Consider the following 26642-nt stretch of genomic DNA (forward strand, 5'->3'; position numbering starts at 1 on the left):
TCCAAAGCCCTAAAATACGGTTTGCATGATTCTGGAGTACGCCCCCGTACTCCTAGTACGCTTAGCGTACTCCTTTTAATGCTCGCGATCCATCACCTACGTACGCCCAGTGTACACCGAGGTACGCTCAGCGTACTTACCTTTGCCTCAGTATGCCTTGCATATACCCTATATACGCCCCGCGTACTAGGGTTTTGCCTTAAACCTTGCAACCTTACGAAGGCCATAACTCATTCGGTATAAAACCGATTCCGACAATCCTTATATCCACAAAAAGGTTACGAGATGCTTTACACTTCTATCAACTCATGCTTGCTTTAAGATTTCCCGAACAAAAATCCTATATCCATAGAAACCCGAGCTGACAAATTACCAAAATACCCTTTGACTCCAAAACACAAACCGAATACCCGATCATCCAAATTACAACATCCACCTCCAAATGAACCCAAAAACTCAATTCTTCAAGGATCCTAAGCCTGCTAATACCCAATCCTTGATCACCACCCCGAAAAGGAAACGATCTGAATCAGGGCGTTACAAATCCATTACAAAAATACACATCCACACTTCTTATGATAGCATATGACACCCCTATCCCTAGGGATAGACTGACTGATAAGCTTCGGAAGTCTGCACGTACTATATGAGAAAGCTTTAATATATTTTGCAAATATGTCATGAAGTTGTGTGGTACATTATATTTGGGTAAACTTAGTTACAATGACTTCCAACAATTGTATGGTCATTATGCAAACGTATAAGGCTTGCCTAGAATGTAAGAAAGCTTGGATTGCCTCCATTAGGAATGAGGAAACTATTTAAATGCATATCATGGTCAATACACGAGAGGTAATCAAGGATATCCAACTATCATACTTGAAGTTATTGCGTCACATGATTTGTGGATATGACTTGCCTTCTTCAGTGCTCCCGGATCCCTTAATGACATCAATGTTCTAAATATGTCACCGATATTCAACGACATATATAACAGGATTGCACTAGATTCTTCATTTGTAGTGCATGGATTGTCTTACAGGTATTGGTATTATCTTGTACGTGGAATCTACCCTAAGCATTATGTTTTTGTCAAAACGTTGACATGCCTAATGATCAAAAGAGGTTAAACTTTAAGAGAGCTCAGGAAAAATGCGAAGAAAGATGTCAATTAGGTTCATATATAACAAATAAACGAGGAGGGACACAAGTTTAAGATATAGGGTTTTGATTTTATTTAGTAAATATACAAAATCTTATCTAAGCAAGTCAAGTGGCTAACATCCAGCCCGTTAACTTTGAACGGATTTGCAGGTTGGTAGAAGGATAACGAACATTACTCTTGTGCATTTTTTTTCGAGCTATCTCAAGTCTCGATTTAATTTGTAGCTCAATTATTTCAAAAATCATTCCTTATATTTAATTATCCTAATATCAAGTAAATTGGTTTGCTTGATCTAAATTAATGGTTTATACTAGTTATTGCGTAAATATCTTCAAAGCTCAGGTTCAAATCATCCTACCATTTCGCTCTAGAAGAATATTACTAAAAACGACACTACAAGATAACTTTATCAACCCGAAATAGCATAAGCGCACATTGGCTTCTTTCTAATAACATCTACAAGACTACAACTGTTACTGAAAACACATAAATGACAATTTTAACTTATTTATCATGTCATATCAACAAAATAATGTGACAAGTCATATAAACCATCTTTTTAGCCACAACAAAGTTTACAACACCTTTTTACCCATACAACTCTTAATTTCCCTTTAGAGTGTCAAAATAAGATGCAGGGCGTTTTGTCTCAACACGTAAGCCCTGAAATTATAAATCATGTTGTTAAAAACTTTAGTATGAAAATCTTAAATTATGTAGTATAAATGTAAATAATTATAATACCTCAAATGCAGCAGCCAACCGCAATACTGTAGCTTCAGCCCAAGGTCGGCCTATAATCTGCAATCCTATTGGAAGCCCTTCTTTATCATACCCAACCTACAAATAAATAAATGTAAGATTTTTAATTTTTTATAACATAAATAAATAATTGATGAATGTGAATCTTTGAAAAAATTATTAGATCAAATGCTTACAGGTACAGAAATAGCTGGGAGCCCAAGAAGATTTCCTGCTATGATAAACCGCATCAAATTGCCTGAAAAATAATAATATTAACAATGATAAAAAGCATTAACTAAATTTCATGAAAATAATATGACCAAATTAAATTGGTGAAATGAAAATAGATAGTCAACTCACCTGTGACCTTTATATTTGACTCGCCATATGTAAGTGCGGTTTTGGGAATTACAGGAGCTGTCATACTAAAAATTAAAAAGAAATGAGAATAATAAGCAAGTGAGATTTGTTTTATAAATATATTTCATGGTGAGATTAAAATACCCAGTTGTTGGCGTAACTATGACATCCACTTTCTTGAAGATCTCCATGTGGTAATACATAATCCTGCGCCTGCCATTTTATAAATATAAATGTTTCAGATTGAAATTGATGGTAAAAATAGATGAGGGCAAATTCGTAAAAAAAAAAAAAGAAAAAAAAAAGAAACACCATTCAGTCAAAAAGGATAAATTAGGGTTACCTGAGACGTTGTGCAGCAACATAGTCTGCAGCTGTGAATGAGTTGAAAAGTGCAAAATTAATACGTGAATCCAATGTAAGTTTCTTATCCATCCTATAACATAACAAAACATAACAAACATCAAACACATATCAGTAACAAATAAAAAATTATATATTAATTTAGAAAAGTTCCAAATACGCATAAATTATATTATATTTATTTTATACCCAATCTGAATGTCGGGACTTAATGAGGCTGCTGCTTCAGAACCAATTGACACAACATGAGCTGTTCGCATCTGGTCAAGCTCTGGTATCACAATCTCTACCACCTTCAATACCAAATGTAGAAAGAGTTAGTATAATATTTAATAGTAGATACAAAATAGTAATTTAGATGTGAAAATTTTCAATATTTATACTTACTTTACAACCATACGTTTCTGAAAACGTATTAAGAATGTCTTCACATTTATTTGAAATATCAGGTGAGAATACATCATTAAACCAATCACTGTATTTTCCTAACTTCAATGATCCTGTAACACTAACGTTCTCATGTGATGATGATAGATCAGGCAAACAAGGGACAGACTGCATAAAAAATAAACATAAAATCAATATATATTATTAAAATGTATGTAGTATATGATATAGCACTCTGATTAATTAATTACCGGATGCAAACTGATTTTGTCGGCAGGAGAGGATCCTAAGATTGCTGCATAACTGTACAAAATAATAATAATTAAAATTCAATTATTAATGTCCTCCTAAATATTTTAGATAAGAGTGTTACATTAGCATGATATCTTCAACACTGGATGCAATTGGACCTATTACTTCTACTGTCCCTCCATCACATAATGCACTGCAGAAAAATAAACAAATAATTCGTGAAAAATTAAGTCAAAAGGGTATTGAGTTAAAATTTATAAAAAAAAAAATAATAATAATAAGATTACTTACCCTTTAATGTTGGTACGCCCATATGTTGTTTTCAATCCCACGACACCACAAAGAGAAGAAGGAATACGAACTGAACCTGGAATTTATTAACATTGAACATTATTATTTTATCATAAAAACAATTTTTTATTTCTTAATTTTTAAACACCAAAGTGATATTTTATTATTTACACAACCTCCACCATCTGTTCCAAGTGCAGCTGAACATATTCCAGAAGCTACTATAGCTGCTGGGCCTGATGAAGATCCACCTGTGTATCTGTCCAGATCATGTGGATTTCTAGCAGTTCTGTCATATAAATGTAAACACCATTCATGATCATTCATACTTGTTATAAAAAAATAAAGTTGTTTATTTGTAAAAAAAAAAAATTATATAAACCATACCCATAGTTAGGATTAACTCCAGTAGTACCCATGCCTAGTTCATGCATATTGGCTTTTCCTACCAATATGGCCCCACAGCTTCTTAATTTTGATACAGAAACTGCATCTTTCTCAACACTGCGTAGCTCATGAAGCCATGTTGTCGCACCTGTTTGTTGGAAATGTAAGCTAAGTTAAGTATGAACATAGTTGAAGGATATTTTGGTCATTTACAAAAGTGGATACTTTGGATGGATACCGTTAGATGGATGAGGATAAAGATCTATATCATCCTTGATTGCGATAAAGATGCCATCTAATATTGACAATGGTTTTCCTGTATAAACCAAGAATCGTCAATTCCATTCAATTCCTTTTTTCCAATTTCAATATGGAAGCTTATGTACCTTCCTGAAACCGTTGTGTTGAAGATGAGGCTTGCTTTCTTACATCATCAGCATCAAAGGAAATCAAAAGAGGTGTTGGGGGGGTTTTATTGCTGAACCCTTCAATCGCAGAGATGACATGTTCAGCGACCTAGTGTAAAGTGATTGGATATCAATTTCAACATTATAGAAAAAGATCAAGGAGATGGGGAAACTTGTAGATGACTTACGATTGATGGAGTTGTAAGGCTCGATCTGTAAGAATATGCATAATCACGAATCTTCCAGTAGCGGAATGGAGTTGAGTCAGAGCTGTGATTGCTATTGCTAGCAGGATCGTATTGGGGAAGGCATTCCACGGCTGATTCAACGCGGTCTTCAGATTTTCCATCTTCTTTGAGAAAAACGACTCCAGATTCTGGTTCTAATATCAGTTCAAAATCGATGGATTACTTGTATGCATTTGGGAGCGGCTAACTGATTGAGGGAAATTGGAATGCGAAGGAGGTCAAACCTTGAGGAGGGAATTCAGGTCTGAACATCGGTGGTTCTGGTATCAGAGTATCTCGTAACATCTGTTTAATATCCAGTGTACGAGAGTGTAAATAATAAACAATTAGGATATGGTTTCTAATTAGAACACACCTGGTTCATTTTGTTCTGTTTCTTCAAGTGACCGATGAGCAAAGAACCGATCAAAGGCATTTCAACTAATTTGACAAAAAACTTGAGGAGTAATCCAGTTATATGAGGGGCTACAACAAAACACAACAATTTAGAACATCAAAATGAACTTCATTTCACAATCAGTCACAAAACCAATCAAGAAGTACAAATTAAGAAAAATACCTTCAATTTCTCCAGGATCGTATTTGACCTTGGTCAAATCAACCTCACTTGCCGGCAACATAACGATCCTCGTCTTTCCCATCTTCACACAGACAATTTATCAAACATCAGACGCGCATTCTAAAGTTCAATTTGAATTACTAAATTTGGAACTTGAAATGCTTACAATTGACGAGAGCGAGAAATTAGAGGGAAGAAAACTTGGGTTGCTATGTAAGTGCAGTGAAGATGATTGGTGGCATCAATATTGGCATTGACGAGGGCAATGATCGCTTTATTGTTAGCATTCAACGTTGGGGGGGGGGGGGGGGGGGGGGTATAAAGCTATTCAGTTTAGAGCACGAGTACGGCGTCGTTTAGCTACAGGGAGATGCTGGAGAGGTTGGTCATCTGTTTTTATTAAATTGAATAACGTTAAAGCTTTAACCACCATTGACTGAAAAAATTAAATTACATATTTATATTTGTAACAAATTTTTAATTTGTAGAAATTACGGTTACAAAATTAATTTAAAATTATTAATCAATTATTTTAAATAAATTATTAATGAAGAGATATTTTTATAGTTATATAAAATTATAATCATTAATTTAAATAAATACGTGAAATTATATCCCCTTATAATTTGTATTAATTTTATTCTAATATTATCCTTCTTAATAAATGAATGTTTTTTTGCCACATATCAACTTCTTATGAGTTTTGACACTTGTCATTTTGTAGTATTTTTGAAATAAATATTATTCATTTGTCAATTTTTGGTTTGTTTCAATTTTTAAAATTAAAGGCATATATTTATATATGTAAAGTATTAAATATCATATATATGATATTAAATTGTAATAAATACGTTTCTTGTTTTAAATTTGTACGTTAAAAAAATATTTTATGTTTACACTTTAATTTAATATTTAATCTTTTTTAAATAAACCCGTATAATATACGGGTCTCACACCTAGTTAGTTTAATATAACTAGAGTGAAAATTTAAATTTGAAATTTAAAATGGAGAATTAATAGGTTGACAAGTGACATGTATTAATTAAGAGACCTAATAAGGTGACACATGACAAAAGAAGAATAAAATATGCATTAATTAGGAGGCATAATATGATGACACATGTCAAAAGGAGATTAAAACTATTTTTTTATTAGAATAGAGAGAAGAAATATATAAAATGATTGTATACAATTTTCTTGTTATACATAATAATTTATAACAATTTATGTATTATAGAGTTGTACAATTCAACATTTTAAAACATGAATTGTTATGAATAGAAAAATATTATCCGATCAACCTACTTTATAGATATTATTTATTATATATAAGAAAGTGACTAATCTAACCAATATAAATATCTTTTTATAAAAATAACAAATTATATTTTTGTTTTGGTAAAATCAAGGTTTTAAAATAATCGTCATGACACACCATGGTTCCAAGGCTTGTACTTGCCGCTAAGTTTTAACAAAATGTCGCCTTAAATCATATATGTATATAAAAATGAATAATAGTAGAATATATATATATATATATATATATATATATATATATATATATAAACAAAATTGTCGCCTTAAGTCACGCCTTACAAACGATGTGGTTCGCCACGACTTAAAAAACTTCGAGGCTTGACATTGCCGCCAAATCATGTCTTACGTTATTTAGAACCTTGGGTAAAATAGCTACAAAGTCCGGAACATCGCATTCTGAAGCAGATCCCGATTCCGGATTAGTCATTCTTGAGTACCATTTTTATGTTTTTGTTTTATGCTAATTTCAATTGATGGTTGACAATTTATATAAGAGAAAATTATAAAAATAATCAAATGTGATAATTACTTTGTAAAAAATAGCTAAAAATCAACAAATTACGCAAATAATCATCGAAATTGCAGATGATTAGTGCCCATCTGCGATTTCATCATTCATCTGTGAAAGTACAATTCTTCAATGCACGCCTTCTGCATCACCCACTTGTACATTCGTAGAAAATAATACTCCTCTATGATTTCTTTTAACCATCTATTTATTTTGCTATTTCTTTTTAAGGACTATAAAAACTCTTCTTTACGGCCTTCATTTTTCTAGTTTCAAAATTAAGAAAACTCTTTGAATCTCTCTGAATCAAGAATGATGGACGAAGTAATGTACTTACCTAAAAATTTTCAAAGTTGTAATGATGATCTATAGGTTGTCTTTTAAGTTGTAATGATTATCAATATACTAGGCGAATGCCCGCGCATTGCGCAGAAACACTTATATAGTTGAAATCTTTACAAATATATGTTTTTTTAAATATAACAATAACATTGTTAAATTTGATATAATAATTCGTATAATAAATTGATATAATATATTGATTATTTTGAATTATATGACAATATATACATCTATTATAACTATATAATCTCAACCGTTTGACTGAATTGTATCCGCGAGTTGCTAATGAATAAAATTAAATATAATATATGACTTAATGTTATTTACAATTTTTGTTATTGTTAATTAATTTTTTTAAATTTATTTTCTTAACGTTTTAATTTCTATCATTATAATTATTTAAATCATTAGACATTGTTTTTTATTTTAAAGGTAACAATATAATCATTTATATAAAGTTATTTTTAACTATTGTTATTGTAAGTTATTTTAAGCTACTTATTTAAAAACTTTTAACGGTTATCCATTAGACCAGGCCTAATGTATAACCGTTAAAAACTTTTAACGGTTATACACATATCTTTAGGAAATATTTTAGTTAAATTGATATTATAATTTAGTTTTTTAATTTCGCACTACAATTTATCACTTTTAACTATTCATAAAATATTCATTGGGTTTTTTAGGTGGAACTGAAATTTATATTTAACTTGACCCTGTAATGCTATATTTAAATTAACATTTTAAGTATTTTGTCCAAACTGTTCCAAAGTTGTAGCTTTAAATTGATAATTGTTTACATAGAGCAACATATTAAATCTAATAAATTAAATATAATATGTTAAAAGTTAAGGACATAACTTTATAAGTAGAAGTTAACGACACTACAATTTATCACTTTTAACTATTTACAAAATATTATTTGGGTTGTTTAAGTTAAGCTAAAATTTATATCTAAGTTGTTCCTGTAATGTTATATTTAAGTTTATAATTTAAATATTTTATACAAATTGTTCAAAAGTTGTAGCTTTAAAATGATAACGGCTTACATCAAACAACACATTAAAACTAATCAATTAAGTATAATATGTAAAAAGTTAAAAAAAAACATATCTTTATAAGTAGAAGTAAATATATTTTTTTAATATTGAAATTTTGTTTATATATGATTACACTTTAGATTTGATATTTATTTAATTTTATTAACCAACTTATAATCATTATTAGAAAGAAATTGAACAGTCATGGTAGTTTCAAATGAATGTGATGAAAGGAAAAATACATGGGAGTTTCAAATGAATGTGGTGAAAGAAAAAATGCTTCTTTTATAATATAGTATGAAGTTGAAACACTAAATTAAATTATTTAACACACGTTCTAAATTATTTAACACTAAATTAAATGATCATCATGAGGCCTGGAAAAGAGATTCAGAGAGTTTTCATTGTTCTAAATTATTTTAAGTTGTAATGAGGATCCATCGTTATTGATTCAGAGAGATTCAGAGAGTTTTCCCAACTTTGAATCTAGAAAAATGAGGTATTTCAAACAAAATGGGTATTTATAGTCCTGAAAAAGAAATAGCATATGGTAAAAAAAATCATAGATGGGTATTATCATCTGCGAAGGTACAAGTGGGTGATGCAGAATGCATGCATTGAAGGTTTGTACTTTCACAAATGAATGAGGAAATCGTAGATGGGCACTAATCACATGCGATTTCGATGGTTATTTTGTATAATTTGTTGATTTTTGACTATTTTTTACAAAATAATTAGCATATTTGGCTATTTTTATAATTTCCTCTTTATATAATGAGCATTGATGTATGTATTTTATGTCTTTGTGTGTTTAATTTTGGTTTAGTGGTCTTTTCTAACTTTATATGATTAATAATGAAAAGAATTCATATTTTTCAAATGAAACAAATACTTCTAGAACTGCATGAAACAAAAAAAATCTAGAGGAAAAAACAAAAATTTAATAATTACAAAAAAACTCATATATGTTCAAATAATAATATAATGTGAAAATGGACCCCTAGTTTTGCCATTTAACTCATGCAATTTGTGCAAATCGCTTCCAATATGAGTAGGCTTAGGTCTTAGTGCAACCATTTATGCTCACTAATTGACCAACGATCAACCTATATAGAAACCAACATGTAACGCCTCAAATTTTAGCCCAAAATTTTCATTTATAATTTACCAAATTTAAGGTTTCACAAGCCAAGTTATCAAATACATAATTATCCAAAACAACCAGTATCACAAATATCAGAGTTCATAAATTGTCCCAGTAACAAATCTCCCAACGAGTGTGTACAATCACATCTTCGCCTTCTAGTGGTCCTCGGAAGTACCTGACACATATAAATCAACAATTGTAAGCACGAAGCTTAGTGAGTTCCTTAAGATACCACATACAACACAACATAAATAAACAACTATGTGTTATCAGCAACCCTGGGGACTATCAGCAATCCCAGTGGGCTAACAATACACCATGTGGATTATCAGCAACCGTGGAGACTATCAGTAGTCTTCAGACACATATAAACAACATAACATAATAATAACAACTAGACCCGGTTTATCATTAAAGATACAGCTATTATACCACACAAATAAGAATAATTGAGGAGACTCGCCTGATACTAACGACAAGTAAATCTCACACTCGAACTGTCGGATCTAGAGTCCGCATAATCAACAAAATAGATAGCCCTAATTAATAATTAAGGTCCAAAACTCGTCTCATGTGTCCAAATACCACAACTAAATCTTTTAAGAGCAAAAAGACTATTTTCCCTTCTCATGGTCCAAAACCCTAAATATTGACCAAAGGTCAAAAGGCAACGAAGTCAACAGTCCATCGCGTACGTTGGGCGTACTCTTCTTTACGTGGGGCATACAACGCAATAAGAATCCATCGGGGGTGGAACCGGCTACGTGGGACGTAGCTAGGAGTACGACCGATGTACTTCGTCTGCTTCTACTTTCACCAACTTAGTGTCTTAATCCCTTAAGACAACTAAACCAACCTCAGATCTGACTATTCTAAGATGTCTTAACCCATAAATTCATTGGCTTTAAGCCTTTGCATGGCTAGGAAGGACCTAATGCAACAATCTTTAACTTCTAACACACTCTAAGCTACTTAACTCATGCATAAGCCAAAGGGAATGATCAAGCAACCATTTTTATGAATCTATAGGTATAGCTTGCCATGAAGATCTAATGAAAAGCTTGCTAAGGTATAGACTTTATACCTGAAAATGATGCACAAAGAGAGAAGGTTTCTAGATCTACAAGCTTGCTAGCACCCACTCCTTCTTCTCTAGTCTCCTTCTTCCACTAAAAGTACAAAGAACACTCAAAAAGCTTGCAAAAACTCATACAAACAACTCAAATCAGAATTTGGTTTTAGGGAGGGTTTGGTGGCTAATAAGGATGATTAAATGGGGACATCATGTTCTTTAAATAGGGGCAACCCTTAAAATCATGGTTTCAAGTATGGGCTAGTACGCCTGGCGTACCATGCGTACGCCCAACATACTAGCTGATCATCCACAATTTTCATGTTGCGTGAGTACGCTGCACGTACTCTTACATACGCCCTATGTACGACCAAAATCACAAGCCTTTTTCTTCAAGGGACCAAATGTGCCACTTTTGATAAAGATACAAGAAATAATAAAAGTACATGATATCGGGATGTTACACAACATAAGAAAACTCCATGGTCTCCTTTATCGCCAAATTGTTGTGGAATGTTTGTGCCAATAAAGGGTGAATGTGAATGTAACGTCCGTGTTTCTAGGTTTAGCACTAATGATGATGTAATAGTCTAGGTCAACGATTGTAACCCATTTTAAAGTAATAAAGATGAATTACTTGAATATTATGTGAATTATGTGCTTTTGCGTGCTTATTACTTGTTTATAATAATATAGTAAATAAAGGAGAAAAATAAGCTTCAAAAATAAAATTTTAGATAAACCCGATATCGACGAAGAAATTTGTAGTGGTCGTGACAAGGATTTCGGACATATAAAAAGTGCCGAAATCCGAGTTATAGCGAAGAAGTTATGGTATGTCGAAGTTTCGCGACAGAACCGGCACGATACTGCGCGAAGTAAATAGTGGATTTATGATAGAGGAATTTTTAGGCCTAGAAGTCTTAACGAAATTCGTTGTGTTCGTTAAACGGAGAGCGTGCATAAAAAGAACGTCCAAACCTGACTTCGTATGAGGAAGTTATGATTTTTCTAAGTTTCGAATCGGCAGTGCACAATCCGAAGTTCGAATTTTAGATCAAATGATTTTTATCCGAAACAACCTAAATGAGAATTGAAGATCTCATTAATAGGATTTCAACGATAAAAAGGCAGTCGAAAACGGAGTCTGTATGTAGAAGTTATGAATTCTCCACGGTCATTTTGCAGTGTAATCTTCTCATATTGTTAAATTTAAAATAGGTCGAGAATTAGCCTTTAAAGTCTAAATAAAAGTGATAGATCATGTTCCCATGTACGTGTGGATATAAAGAACGTCGAAAACGGAGCTCTTATGCAAAAGTTATGACCTTCTGAAAATACAGCTGTCTGAGAGCATGACACATGTTAGAAACCCTAATCTGACTGGACTCACGACGTGAGCATAGATTCTCACGATGTGAGGAGTCAAATCGTCACTTTTCAGGCCTAGAATGCAGCTGGCAAGTCTAGGGAGTGATAGGTCAAAAGCTTACGACATGAGCATGGATTCTCACGACGTAAGAGAGCCCAAAACTGCCTATAAATAGCAACTTCGACCATTTCATTCCTTACACCTTTCTTTCACTCTCTACTCTCCCTCTAGCCTTCCAAAACACCCCCGAAGCCTATGAAACCTCCCTAGCACTAGAAGAAATCCCCGGAGCACCCGAAGGTTCCAAGAAAAAGAGTTTTACGGTTCTGAAGCTCTGCCCCCGCAGAGCCCGGTTTTCAAGCAAACCTCCCGGTTTCGTCGAAGTGAAGCATCGTCCAAGTGGGAATGACCACCTTATCAAGTGAGTGCATGGTCACTTTCATATTACACATAGATATGAAGTATTTTATGTAAATTAAGTGCTTTGTATGTGTGTGTGTGTATATATATATATATACACATACATATTACCTGTTTACCTGAGATGTATGCTGGATGAAGATCTATACTTCTTTCTTTTCAGATCTAAACTTTATCTTTCAGATCTAAACTTTTTCTCTTGGATCTGAAACTTTTCCCTTCAGATCTAAACTATCTCACTTCAGATCTAAATTGTATATATGTATTTTATACTTGAGATCTATGTTGGATGAAAGATCTAAGCTTCTTTCTTTTCAGATCTGAACTTTTTCTTCAGATCTAGACTGTATATGTATTATATGCTTTGAAAGTTATGTTGGATGAAAGATTTAAACTTTGTTTTTCAGATCTAGACCTTTTCTTAAGATCTGCATCGTATATGTATTTTCTTTTCAGATCTAAACTTTTCTTCAAATCTGAATTGTATATGTATTTTATATCTACAAATATGTTGGGTAGAACATGGGTAAATGAAATAGTTGGTGTGTGATGAAACATGAATTGGAGGACGAGATGAAAGGTGATATAGAACATGAGATGAGGGTGAGAGGTGAAAAATGAGAGAAGCCTTTACCCAAGCATTGGCCCCGTCATCTAGCAGAGTATGGATGACAACCATGGACTATTCTAGACGATTCATGGAACACTAGCAGGCTCGTAACTTGTAGGTGTTGTAAACGATATGTTCACCCGATGTACTCTAAAAACCCTGGCAATTATGGACTTAGTGCCTTATATATGTACGTTGGTAGCTATGGATTTAGTACCGTATAGATGAACATTGGTAGCTATGGACTTAGTACCTCGGCAACTGTGGACTTAGTGCATGTTGTATAAACCCCGGGCAGCGGTGGACTTCGTGCCTATTCCTTAGGAATGAGTGATAGATGATTCTTAGGGTAGATCCTTAAGAAATAAAGAAGATAATGGGGATGGGTAATTGGGTTAATTGTTTGATGATAAAACATAATAACTTTATTATTGTGGGTTGAAAACTCTATGTACTTACCAGGTTTCCCAACCTGGCCCACTCAGTTTATTTGTATCACATGTGTCGATATAAAGCTACACTACACCGAGAGATTAAAGAGATGTAGATCATTAGTGTAATGAATGTAAGTTTTGTTTATGCTTATGTTTCTTTATTGACGTTGACATCCCAAAGTTTTAAAATGAATAAAATACATTTCCACGGAAATGCTTTGATTACATATTTATCATGTTTTTCTGGGGACAAATTCCGCAACACTTTTCTTTAAAAAGTTACTCTGATTTTATTATAAAGCATAAACAAAATCGGTCTTTTATGGTCGCGAAAATGGGATGTCACAATGAAACTCTCAAGAGAGATTACATCATTGGGTTTGGTACCCCAGTAAAAGATATTTACTAACAATTTATGGATACGGGGTCGCATAGCTATAAACCAAGATGCAAATTCTGAAAAATAGATCAACTTAGTAACTATCGTATATAGTGAAAGTGAATGAATGAAAATCTAAAACCCCTAAAAAACCACTAGGCATTCAATAATTAATGGGGATGTATGGTTGCTGAAAAGGTTGGAAATAACAAATCATGAAATAACGTTTTCATTCAAGTGACTATTACTCAGGTGATTTAATTGAAACACAATTATAATGTATCACACTTATACCAATATGGTACAGGGATCCATCAGTCATGTCATGCCAATCCTGTAAATCAGTGTTGAAATTTATCGATAAAAATGTCCATCAAGACATTCCGACTTTCGATCTAGAAGCGAGTAAATCCAGAGCAAGAGCATGATATGATGTTGATCAACACATGTATACAATAGAGTAAATAACTTAACTAAATGTTTAGCATACAATAATAACATACATATAAAACATACATCACATTCTAACCATCCTGTGTCAAAGTCCTCATATGTAAATATCCAAAACTCCTATTGGTTTATAAATGAGAAAGTGATGAACAAAATTTATTGAAACATGTTGGTTTTGGTGTAAATAGTCAATGTTATCATCTATACATACGTTTAACTATGGTGGGTGTATACGTACGATGTCTCTCCTTTTCATCTGTATCCACGAAGACTGCAATCTTAATGATCTACGGTGGCCCTATAGATGCATGTGTAGCATCTGTTTTCCAAATGGGTTCAGAGTAGGGCATATAGGAATCAAAGGCTTGATTTCTGGGAAACAATTATGTGTCACGACATGACCAGCCAAATGAAGGATCGTGTGTCTGGAGGGTTGTCATGACGTGACATGTATGTGGTCATGTCATGAGGTAAGTTGCATCCTAATCCCATGATCTTTTAGGGTTTCCTTCGTATTTAAGCACCCTAATCTCGAATTTTGGGTTCATTATCAGCCTCTATCACCCTCAAACCCCATAAACCCTAACCTTAGCCTCTCTTGGTGGTTCTTGGCTTATTTTGGTGGTTTTGGTGCTCTTAGAAGGAAGTAAAAGGAGAATTGGTGCAAGGATCAAGCAAACAACATCTTCTCATCTTTGATATCACCTTCTAGACCATTTGTAAGGATTCAAGCTTCTACCTTTATCGTTTATTCTCTTATATCTAAGTTATTCTAATACTTTTTGATTCATTGTTTTTATTAGAGTGAATCGATGGAGTAAATTTGGCAACTTTATGGTCCTCTTGAGTCCTTAGAGCATCATATCTTATGGATCTAATAATTGGATGTGGTTTGTGAACCTAACATGAGTTTTTGGTCACTTTCTTTCCTTTTGACCTAGATTGGATAGAGGACATGCATGGAGCATGCATGTGCCTAAAGTTGTCATTTTTATAAACCAATCGAATCTCTTAAAGCTTTTTGGAAAGTTAGAGTTGATGTGTTAATGGATTAAGGACTCGATCTTCTAAGAAGTTGCCTCAATCGGTGATCACAACGTGGCATAGGGTATGTCACGACGTGACAATGGTGGATCCTTCGTCTGTATTTCCCTGTTGTGCTCACGTCGTGATGCTTACTGAGTGGGTTTTCCGTGAACGAGTTGGCTGATTTGGTGCGATAGGAGTTGGAATCAGGCTCAATACGTTCTCACAACGTGACCAAGGGTTGGAGACAACATGAGGGTCAACTGTTAGTAATGTTGACTTTGACTTTGACCGTTAACTTTTGGTCAAATTGTTGGACTCAGGGTATAGGCTAAGGTTGGACCTTATATGTTTTTATAGGTGTGTTGTAGCACGGGTTGTGTAGCATTGAGCTACGGTTTAGTGGATTTCGTGAGTCAGATGAGTCTCTCACTGTACTGTGTAGGATGTTAGTTGTCTTTGTAACTCTTGCATTGTGTGTTGGGCTGAGCCCGTTGATATGCATGTGGTTCGGGCCTATTTACATGGTGGGCTAAGCATATTGTTATGTTGGGTTGGGAACATTTGTATGTTGGCGATGCCCATGGATATGTGGGGTTGGGCCCATTGGTATGATGGGATGGACTTAATACTATGATGGGTTGAGCCCAATGTGCGGGTTAGGGCCATTGATATGTATGGTATCATGTTGTATTTTGGGAAAATCACTAAGCTTTGTACTTACGGTATGTGGTTTAAACATTCTCAGGTACTTCCAGTTCCAAAGGGAAGGTCCCAACTTGACTACACTGCTTCCTCTAATGGCTTTTTCCACATTGATTACTCTTGATATACTCTGATGTTTGAAAATACATTTTACTTTGTTTTGTTTTGGATCAATTGGTTGTATAACTCGATGTTTTAAAATGAATTTTTTATTGGCCATTTTGGGACGTTACAACATGTGTACATACATTGTTTATGTATATGGCAGACATCCGATCAGGTCCATCATCTTGTAATGGGCTCTCAATCTCTCATCATATGTTGTTGGCTACTTTACAACATTATTAGTTACACCCTACATATAGATAAGATTAAATATAATTAAGTATTCAACAATACAACAACAGGTAATAACACATATGTAATTAATTATGTACCTCAAACCTATTTGTCAAAATGTCATCATTTGACGTACCATAGTCCTCTATGATAATCTGGACTATGGGGATAACCTTGTCACCCTACAATGATGTTACGGTTCCATACTATTAAATCAATGATGCAATAATAGGTGTACCATAAAGTAAAATAAAAATGTACCTTCAACCCAAGTGACGTGTCGTCGTATATATGGTACCATTATTGTTTGATGTATCATGCTCCTCTACAATATAATCTATATGTAGACCTAACGTAGTCTCAACACAACACATATGTATATCATATGCCAACAACTACCTCTGACATTACTGAAGTTGCTTTTGCAATTCCATTATGATTTTGCCCTTATTTATTATTGATCAAGTTTCTGATGGTGGTTATGGGTCTGATGTATATGAACCTTTTCCAGCATCTCACTATGTCTCTTTTTGTGAAGACTCATAATTAGGTGACCTACCAAGTGATGGTGTTGGAAACAGTGCTCTGGGATCTTATGCCTAAAGTAAAGCATCACGTTCAATCCATTGGAAGCTTTAAGACTACCAAGCAACACAACCCTCTTCCATTGTCAACTCTAACTTCTCTATAAGCTTATTATTCTCCTAATATAATTTTACATAAATTGTTAACAAACTTATACATAAGGATGATAATGGCAAGTTTATATAAATAATCACATACCAGATCAACATCAACAAAATTAGCGCAATACATCATCTGTAATCTAGTATGCCTGGACCATCTAATGGCCGGAGGGATCACATCCAGTTTTCGGGTAGCAAACAAATTGCTTACCGGAAAAGTCTCTAGAATCCATATCTAACAAAATCATATTGATATAATGCATTTTACATTAAAAAGTGAATAAAAAACTGCCTAAGGTGTACGTTAATTTTTGAGGTTGTGGTTTGTTAACTTTGATAGGATAAAGAAGTTCATGAAGTTTCCAAAATACCTTTCTAGCTAACTATTCATTTGTTCCCAAATTATCTCCCCAACGACATCTGTGACACAAAAAAAAAATACACAATTACTTACGTAAAAATAAATTACTAATGATAGTTGTATATTAACGACCTGATACTTGTTGAATTCATCAAAGGTTGATATCAAACCAATATACTCCTCTTTCACGGGCTGGCGAGGCAACCATCCAATGAACCCTTCTCCAACAGATAAAATAGAGACATATGGATCGCAATCCCCGTCTGATAAGTCATCAAGAGACGTTTCAAATATATTTTAACATGTTCCAATTTTAAGGCTCATTCATCTTGATCGTAGGAAACAAACGTAATCAGAAAGCATGATCATAATTTGAGGTTGTGAAAGACCTCTTTTCATAATTAACATCATATTACTCCAAAACATGCTACATGCATATTCATAAACAATATTTTACATTGATAGTTTAATTACAAAAGACTGGATACAAACCGACTAACTAGGTTCTTACAAAGGTTTATACATTACATAATTTCTCGGGAATTTATACACAAAATACAAAAGCTATAATATTATCTATTCAACATCTTCTAACAGTATTTAACTATATTGGATGCTTATCACCTGTAATAATTAAACACTGAGAGTGGTAAGCGGTGACGTTTAGTGAGTTCAATAATAGATACAATATAACGTTATGCCATATATATATACATCAATATGGCACAAGAATAGGAACAAGGAACAACAAAGGCATATGTGAATCATGTGACAAGCTTTCCATATCAATCGATGATTTGATTCAAAGATATACAATCAATGAGACATAACAATTTCAATACTTGATATACATCAATAAAGCTTCGACCCAAATGGCACAGAAGACATACAATTTCTGATTAAACATTTTGGTAGATTTCAGACTTTCATCCCTATCTAACCTTCTGCCAATGTCATAGGGGTAGAAGTCATTCTCTTACAAGACATGCTCTACACAACCAGATGCTACATACCAATACCACAGTGAATCTAAGTCCTTTCACTGATCACATGGTTAAAGGTACAACTTTGCTATCAAAATAACACGAAATAATATCACGGGAAAATAACATGGAAAAGCACATAGCATATATAACACATAACATACAATTGCTCTTATATATTGAACTCACCGTGAATTAACCAAAGGAATAAATGATAATTTGGGCAGCACTTCGACTCTAAAAATGAATTTCTATGATGAAACCGAGGATTTTAGTTGAAAACCGAGCTTTACGTGGGCAGAGTTTCAACTTGAAAATATCATTTTCTCGGGTCTTTGGTGCGCTGGGACTTGCTTCGAGTGTCGGAGATGATACTAGGACTTCAGGGATTAAAAGTAGGCTAGAGAGGGGTTTTAGAGTAAAAGAGATTGAAAAATGGCAACCAAAATACGGGTAACCTTGCATCCCTTATATAGGGTCCGAAGCACCTTACTACGTGGGGCGTAGTCTCGCAGTACGTAGGGTGTACAAGACACGCATCTGGTTCTCCGAAGAAAGGGCACGTGGCCCGGACGTGTCTGTTACATGGCTATCATGCGAAGACAGGAGACGTGGTCAATCTGAGGCCCTGCCATGCGAACGTTGGGCGTAAGCCTCTACACGGGGCGTACCTCCTTGGACTAGTCTCGATATTGGGGCCATAAACTTCAAAAATTTGTCTCTTTCGCATACGAGTTCCGTTTTTGACGTTCTTTATATCCACGCGTAGGTGAGATTATACTCTACAACTTTTGTTTAGACTTCATTGGCTAATTTTGACTTTATTTTTAAAGTTATATTTTTAACAGGCCGGGACAAGATAAGTCCGTTAAAATTTCATAACTTCTTCATCTGCCGTCCGTTTTAGTCTGTATTTTTACCGTTATAATACTATTAACGAGACCTTCAATTCTCATTTAGGTTGTTTCGGCTAAAAATCACTCGATCTTTATTTTGAGTTTTTAGCTCTCTACTGCCATACCGAATCTTAAAAAAATCATAACTTCCTTATATGAAGTCAGATTTTAACGTTCTTTTTATGAAAGTTCTCGGTTTAACGAATACTACGACTTTCATTTAGATCACTAAAACTAAAAAATTAGTGTATCGAAAACTCACTTTTTACGTCTTATGGCGTTGTGTCGGTTTTGTCGCGAAACTTCAACAAATCATAACTTCTTCGTTATAACTCGGATTTCGATGAGGTTTTCGCCTAAATGTTTCTAACGAGATAATTTACCACTTTCAATAACATTATTTCTACTTATTTTCAACTTAAATTCAACATTTTCGTTAATTTTAGTAGTTGACTTTTGATTAGAATCTCATAAGACTTTCAATACTTTTCTGAATGATTCTAAACATAGTTTTACTTCAATTCTCATAAAATTATCTTGTTATAACTCATTGCTCAAAACCATATATTATTTAATAATATTCATTTTAAAAATTAACAAAACACGATAACTGGATGTGTATGTTACAAGTTGCAAAAGAATCACCAAATTAGAAGTCGATGACAATGTAGAATTCCCTCTTCCCAAATGTCAGCTTGTACTCCCCGATCTCAAAAACCATTTCTCTACATCGTTTTGAGGTTTTGTGACAACTACTTTGCAGAATATGTAATGTAAAAGCAAAGGATCTCTTCTACTACCACAAAACATGTAATGTAAAAGCAGGAATATATAACCGCATACCAAAACATGTATGTCAGAAGATAGCCTCATATATTGATCGGCTCTTGATTTTAGCAATAATATGTACTCCATTGACATGTTTGCAAGAAATTGTAAGAGAAGCATCAAAAATATGGTCGTGCTGAAAAGCACACACAAAAAAAAAATGGTTTCAATAAGACTCCTAATATAATTTCAAATTGTTCTTACATTCCGGATATGTTTTTTTGTTCCAGAGTAGGAAATTCATTCTAGAGTACATTCTGAAATGCCTTATGTAATGATCATTAAGGCTGGAACCCGGGATGGAGTTGGTTGGACGGGATAACTCCACTCCTAAATGCCCCATTTAGAAATATGTGGCTATTTAAAAAAATTATTCAAAATGCCTTAAACGTTTCTTTTAGATTACTAAATTTCCCATTATTTATTTGATGTGACGATTCTTTGATTTGTAGAAGAGTAAACCAAAAACTTGCAAATAAAAGCTTGTAGGAATTAACATGGTTTTCATTGGAAAAGCATGAAATAGACATATCTTATTTACGTCAAAATCACTGTATAGAAATACAGACGTCTGAAAAATAAACTTGTTATGTTTGTTGGATTTTGACTTTACTCGTCTCTTTCAAAGTAATCATTTTAGGTGTACATATCAAATAAGCGTTTACAAAATATTTATCTTAGTAGTTATGAAAAACCAGCCAATTAACTAAAATGTAAACTTAACTTCAACACAATTTGTTTACAGTTAAAATCTCTTAATTTCAGTTTTTAGTTTCACTTACAAGGGGAAAAAAACAACCAAAAGATAACATATCATATCATATAATTCATTCCCAAAACAATCAGTAAAATCTCATTAAAAATTCTCATCCAAAAATGTATCTGGTTCCCAATCGGCAATAACAGCCATATAAGTTAACAAAAACAAATTGGTAATTATTTCTACCCCAACTAGAAAAACCCCATAATATATTAAATATCCCCATTCCAATTCACGTCTTAGTAAAATTACAAAAACCAAAATCTCATTTTCACTTCTTTACCTCCTCATACTCCGCCTCGGGTGCCTGTTCACCACCCTGTGCACCACCAGCTCCCGAATCCGACCCTCCCGCACCACCCTGCATGTGCTGCCCAATCTTCGACTGCGCCTTATTCGCAGCATCAATCTTGGCCTGAATCTCCGCCACATCCTCACCACCAGCCGCCTTCCTTAACTCAGCCACCGCCCCTTCAATTTCAGCCACAACTTCACTCGGAAGCTTCTCTTTATACTCATTCAAATTCTTCTCCACACTGTAAATGGTCGTGTCAGCAGTGTTCTTAGCATCAATCAACGCCTTTCTCTCCGCATCCTTTTGCGCATGAAGCTCAGCATCTTTAACCATTTTGTCAATCTCATCATCTGAAAGCCCTCCCGAGGACCTAATTGTAATTTGTTGTTCTTTGTTTGTGGCCTTGTCTTTAGCTGAAACTGTCACTATACCATTTGCATCTATGTCGAATGTCACTTCAATTTGTGGCATTCCTCTTGGAGCTGGAGGAATACCCATGAGATCAAATTCTCCTAACATTTTGTTGTCTGATGCCATTTCACGTTCACCTTGTAGCACCTTGATTCCTACTTGTGTTTGATTATCAGCTGCTGTTGAAAACACCTACAAATATAATAAATTAATTAATAATAGGTTACTTCTTTTTCCCAAATATGTGAAAAGAAAAAAGCTTACCTGGCTTTTCTTGGTTGGAATTGTGGTGTTTCTACCAATGAGTTTGGTGAAAATTCCACCGAGTGTTTCAATACCAAGGGAAAGAGGAGTGACATCAAGTAAAAGAAGCTCTTTCACATCACCACGAAGGATTCCACCTTGAATAGCAGCTCCCATGGCAACTGCTTCATCTGGATTCACACCTTTGCTTGGTGTTTTCCCAAAGATTTCTGTAACAACTTCCTGAACTTTAGGAACACGACTCATACCTCCAACAAGAAGGATTTCATCGATTTCTTTGGTTGTGATTCCTGCATCCTTGACACAGTTTTTGCATGGGTTCTTTGTTCTTTCGATCAAATGGTTTACTAGAGCTTCGAATTTTGACCTTGTTAGGGTTATATTCAAATGCTTAGCACCGGATGCATCGGCTGTAATAAAGGGGAGATTGATATCTGTTTGGGTGGTTGATGAAAGCTCGATTTTCGCCTTCTCAGCTGCTTCACGAAGCCTTTGAAGGGCAAGTCTGTCTTTTGTCAAGTCTATTCCTTCTGTTCTTTTGAACTCACTAACCAAGAAATCCAACATTGCATTATCGAAATCTTCTCCTCCAAGAAACGTGTCACCATTTGTTGCTTTCACCTTTATAAACAAAACAATCACTTTATCACTTTTATCACTTTACTTTATTAAATTCCAATAGAAAAAGAAATGATAACATACCTCAAAAACACCATTGGATATCTCTAAAATGGAAACATCAAAGGTTCCACCACCAAGATCAAAAACAGCAATGAGACCTTCTTTGTTGTTTAATCCATAAGAAAGTGCAGCAGCTGTTGGCTCATTGATGATTCTTTGAACATCTAAACCAGCAATTCTTCCAGCATCCTTGGTTGCTTGTCTTTGTGCATCATTGAAGTAAGCAGGAACTGTGATAACAGCTTTATTGATTGTCTTCCCAAGGTAAGCTTCAGCAGTTTCCTTCATTTTGGTAAGAACAAATGCACCAATTTGGCTTGGAGAATACTTCTGTCCATTGGCTTCAACCCAAGCATCTCCATTTGGAGCTTTTACAATCTTATATGGAACCATTGCCATTTCTTTTTGTGTTTGGGAATCATCAAATCGTCTCCCAATAAGACGTTTTGTTCCAAATACAGTGTTTGTTGGGTTAGTGACTGCTTGTCTTTTAGCTGGAGTTCCCACTATTAACTCTGCTTTTTGGTTGAAAGCTACAACTGAAGGTGTTGTTCGTGCTCCTTCAGCATTCTCAATAACTTTAGCAGTCTATATACAAGAGCAACAACAATTGTGAGTTTAAGAAATATTCAAAATCAAACATATTTGTGTTTTGAACAACTGAATAAATAGATCTTACCTTGCCCTCCATGACTGAAACGCATGAGTTTGTGGTACCCAAATCAATCCCAATAACTTCATTTCCAAGAGGTCTCGAACTGTAATACAAGTATTGATTAGCTTGAATGAAAAGAGAAGAATGTATACAAATACAAAACATTGTACCTGAAGGGTCTGGCAATTACACCCAATTTATGACTCAAGTATGACCCTGTGGATGATGTTTTAGCTCCACTTAACTGAATGGGCAATAGCAAGTAAAAATGTGTTACTTTCCCCAACTCATGATTCGCACAATTATACCCCAAATAATTCAAAAGTTCTATAAAAAAATACCATTCAATTCCAAATCAGAGTCTATTAAATAGATAGCAACAAATCGGGTATTATTTGAACATTAAATTTAACAAGTAGTATTATGATTATAACATAAAAGATTTTCCTAGTGAACGGAAAGGTGATTCATTTGTTGCTCAAAAAGTATATCGTTTGGATTTAAAGGAAAATAAAAGTATAGACTGAAGAAGCAAATATGATATGGATTTGAATCTTTCCTAGCTTCATGGATCAATCGATCGATTAAACAGAGGTTGAGAAAAACAAACGTAAAAATAACATATGAATTAATAAAAGTAGACATGAGAAAGCATACGGATTTGAAGGCGGAGATAGGAGCAGATGCGATGTCTCGTCGACGAAGAGATCTGAGCAACGCGGCGGTCGCCATGGATCTATGAAGTCTCCGGGTGATCCTTGTTAGGGTTTAGGGTTTTTGGAGAGAGAGAGAGAGAAAGAGAGAAAGAGAGTATAAATTGTCGACCGAAGGTGTGTGGGCTGCGTGGAGGTGGGGTTACCAGTTATGTTTCTTTTGTGTTAGGTTTCGTTGAAGCTTCTAGATGCTCCTCGACTTCTATCTTTCTATCCAAGATATTGAATTGAATCAAATAATCAAAAGATTGAATCAAATAAATACAAAATATAAACTAAAGATACAAAGTTACAAACAAAAGTTTTTTAATTTTTATTTTTATCAAGGAACATGATACCATTTGTTAAAAACTCAATCGATAAATTCTTATATACTATTTTTTCTTTTTTTTTTATTTCAATAGTTGTGATCAATTTATATTTTTTGTTTTTGATATTAAGGATATTGTCATGAAAATTTTAGTATGAGACTTTTTTTTTTCTCAAGTGAAATATTTATATCGTTATGCATACAATAGTTGTACATTTTAATGATAAAGGATAAAAGTTAGCCATTAATAAGCTCTTTAAATATATATGTTTGAGAGAAACTTGATTTTGTCTTAAAGAATCATTCGACACAATTTTAGGACGTTCAATTAATTTATTTAAATGACATTAAACTAACAAAACAAATTCCCTATAATAATTCATGAAAGCAGACACAGCATGTATTCAAATTTTTTAGTTTGAGACCAACCTCTTAAATTTGGTTGATTTGTTTTTCATGTTCAAGTTTAATTAAAATCAGTATTGAATAAGATATATTATTGTTTTCATAATAAAATACAAAACAAACATATATAGTTAGGTTCTTTTAATTACAGTTAAATTTGGTGCTTCATTATTCAAAGTTCAAACCTAACCTTGGAAAGTCTTTTATGTTGAATTTGTTGTTTCAATATTCAAACATAACCTTAGAAAGTCCTTTACGTGAAGTTCTGAATAATTAACTTAATATGGTTGCATGAAGGGGGAACCTGTCGTTTATGAAAGATGAGGGACTATTGTTGCTTCAGAGGAGTTATGGACTACGGTTCACATTGGTCATTCTATTGGAAGGAAATTTTGTGGGTCTTTGGACTATTTGTTAATATTATGACCAGAATTATATAAAGTTGTTGACTGAGCGTTTCTCTTCATAATTTCGTTAATTTTTTCCCATAGTTTTCTCTGATATATAGCTTAGAGAGACAGAATACGTGTTCATTGATCTTCTCTCATTCAGTTCTTAGTAAAAATCAATCATTAGATTACGATTATGAATTTTGCATGGATTTGGTTGTTTTAGAAGATTTGTCATAAGGTAATCTTGGTAGATCTATATTTTGTTATTTTATGTTTGTTGAGATCTCTAAAGTTTGATAGAGATGAAATTGTGTTTTACTAAAAACTTTAATAGTACTATGAATGTTGATTAGTTCTTGAGAAGCTCAAATTTAACATGGTAGTCATACAAACTGTATATTGTTTTATTAGATTGAACAACATTGTTCTTCAAAATTTATTTTTCTTTCTTCTTGGAATCTTGGTTAACCTCATATATATATATATATATATATATATATATATATATATATATATATATATATATATATGTGTGTGTGTGTGTGTGTGTGTGTGTGTGTGTGTCTCCATGTTTTTGACTCTTGTTGTGATCTTTTTGGATGAATTGTTATGAGACTTTTGTTGTTAATCTTGAAACATGATCTCGACAAAGCCTTTTTCTAAGAGAGCGGTGTCTTACATTTTTAGGATCATCCAGTTAAATTTGTTTCCTAAATATTTAGGGTTTGTTAATACCTAAATATACTCAAATTGTTGAGGGTTTCTCAAAATTGTGTATCTATGGTTGTCCTTTGGTCTGATATAGTTTTTTTATGATTATGCGGAGACTATCTTGATTGTTGAGAATATCTCTTCTTAATTAATCAAAATGCATGGACATGTCCACATAACGGGAGAGATTACTCTATCGGGATGGTACCTTCTATCGTGAATCAATGTCTTATGGAAAAGCCAGCCAAGATAGGTTAATTTGTTGTTCTCGTTTAGTATTAGGGTATCACTAAATGTGAAGAGGCTCGAGTATAAAAATATAGAATCAATAATTAACCAAGTAATATAAAGAAAGGCAATAGTGTTGAATCATTCATTGCATACATATTAATTACATGATTTTGAAAAGTAATAAAGAGTTATAGTAAAAGCTTTAAAAAGTAAAGTATAATGTTTTAATAAAAGATTTAAAAAGTAGAGTAAAACATTTTAGTAAAAGCTTTGAAAGGTAAAATAAAGAGTTTAGTAAAAGCTTTGAAAAGTAAAGTATAATGCTTTAGTAAAAGCTTTGAAAACTAAAATAAAATGTTTTAGTAAAAGTTTTGAAAGGAAAAATAAAAAGTTTTAGTAAAAGCTTTTGAAAGAAAAAAAAAGAATTCCGTTTAACCTTTTTTGAAAATATATTTGTGTCTAAACTCATGTAGCCATGACACGTTTTGTCTTATGTATTTTCTTTTGTGCCACATATATTTCGTTTAACCTTTTTTGAAAATATATTTTGTTTAAATCAGTCTTTTTAGAACAGACAGGTACCAAGCATGCAATAAAAATATAAATTAGGAACTGTCCGAGTTAAAAAAAAAGTTTTTAGGGACCAAGCATGCAGATTACCCTAAACCACAAGGACCATCCATGTAATTTACCCCAAGACTTATAAAAAGTTTGCTAACATGCTAAGCACTTTGAA

The 26642-nt window shown here is 33.5% G+C and overlaps 2 protein-coding genes across 2 annotated transcripts; both read right to left on the reverse strand.

Annotated features, from left to right (window-relative positions):
- Nucleotides 1-1642: 1642 nt before the first annotated feature.
- On the reverse strand, nt 1643-5453 carry LOC145053979 (fatty acid amide hydrolase-like). The gene is made up of 20 exons (XM_079002111.1): nt 5330-5453; nt 5164-5245; nt 4960-5069; nt 4829-4889; nt 4545-4738; nt 4336-4465; nt 4188-4265; nt 3950-4097; nt 3739-3851; nt 3563-3638; nt 3393-3464; nt 3271-3322; nt 3020-3187; nt 2822-2925; nt 2613-2705; nt 2414-2482; nt 2270-2334; nt 2104-2165; nt 1910-2005; nt 1643-1828 (listed from the first exon to the last, which is right to left on the reverse strand). Exons 2-20 carry the CDS (start codon nt 5243-5245, stop codon nt 1769-1771), a joined length of 1833 nt encoding a protein of 610 aa, XP_078858237.1. The 5' UTR covers nt 5330-5453; the 3' UTR covers nt 1643-1768.
- A 15451-nt stretch (nt 5454-20904) lies between these two features.
- Nucleotides 20905-23993, reverse strand: MTHSC70-2 (mitochondrial HSO70 2). Its single transcript, XM_079002112.1, has 6 exons — nt 23802-23993; nt 23315-23388; nt 23169-23247; nt 22511-23077; nt 21809-22429; nt 20905-21736 (listed from the first exon to the last, which is right to left on the reverse strand). The coding sequence occupies exons 1-6, from the start codon at nt 23874-23876 to the stop codon at nt 21110-21112; spliced, it is 2043 nt and encodes a 680-aa protein (XP_078858238.1). The 5' UTR covers nt 23877-23993; the 3' UTR covers nt 20905-21109.
- Nucleotides 23994-26642: the final 2649 nt, after the last annotated feature.

This window comes from Lactuca serriola, chromosome 5, assembly GCF_051521515.1.
Source record: "Lactuca serriola cultivar US96UC23 chromosome 5, Lser_US96UC23_V15, whole genome shotgun sequence".
Classification (NCBI taxonomy): domain Eukaryota; kingdom Viridiplantae; phylum Streptophyta; class Magnoliopsida; order Asterales; family Asteraceae; genus Lactuca; species Lactuca serriola.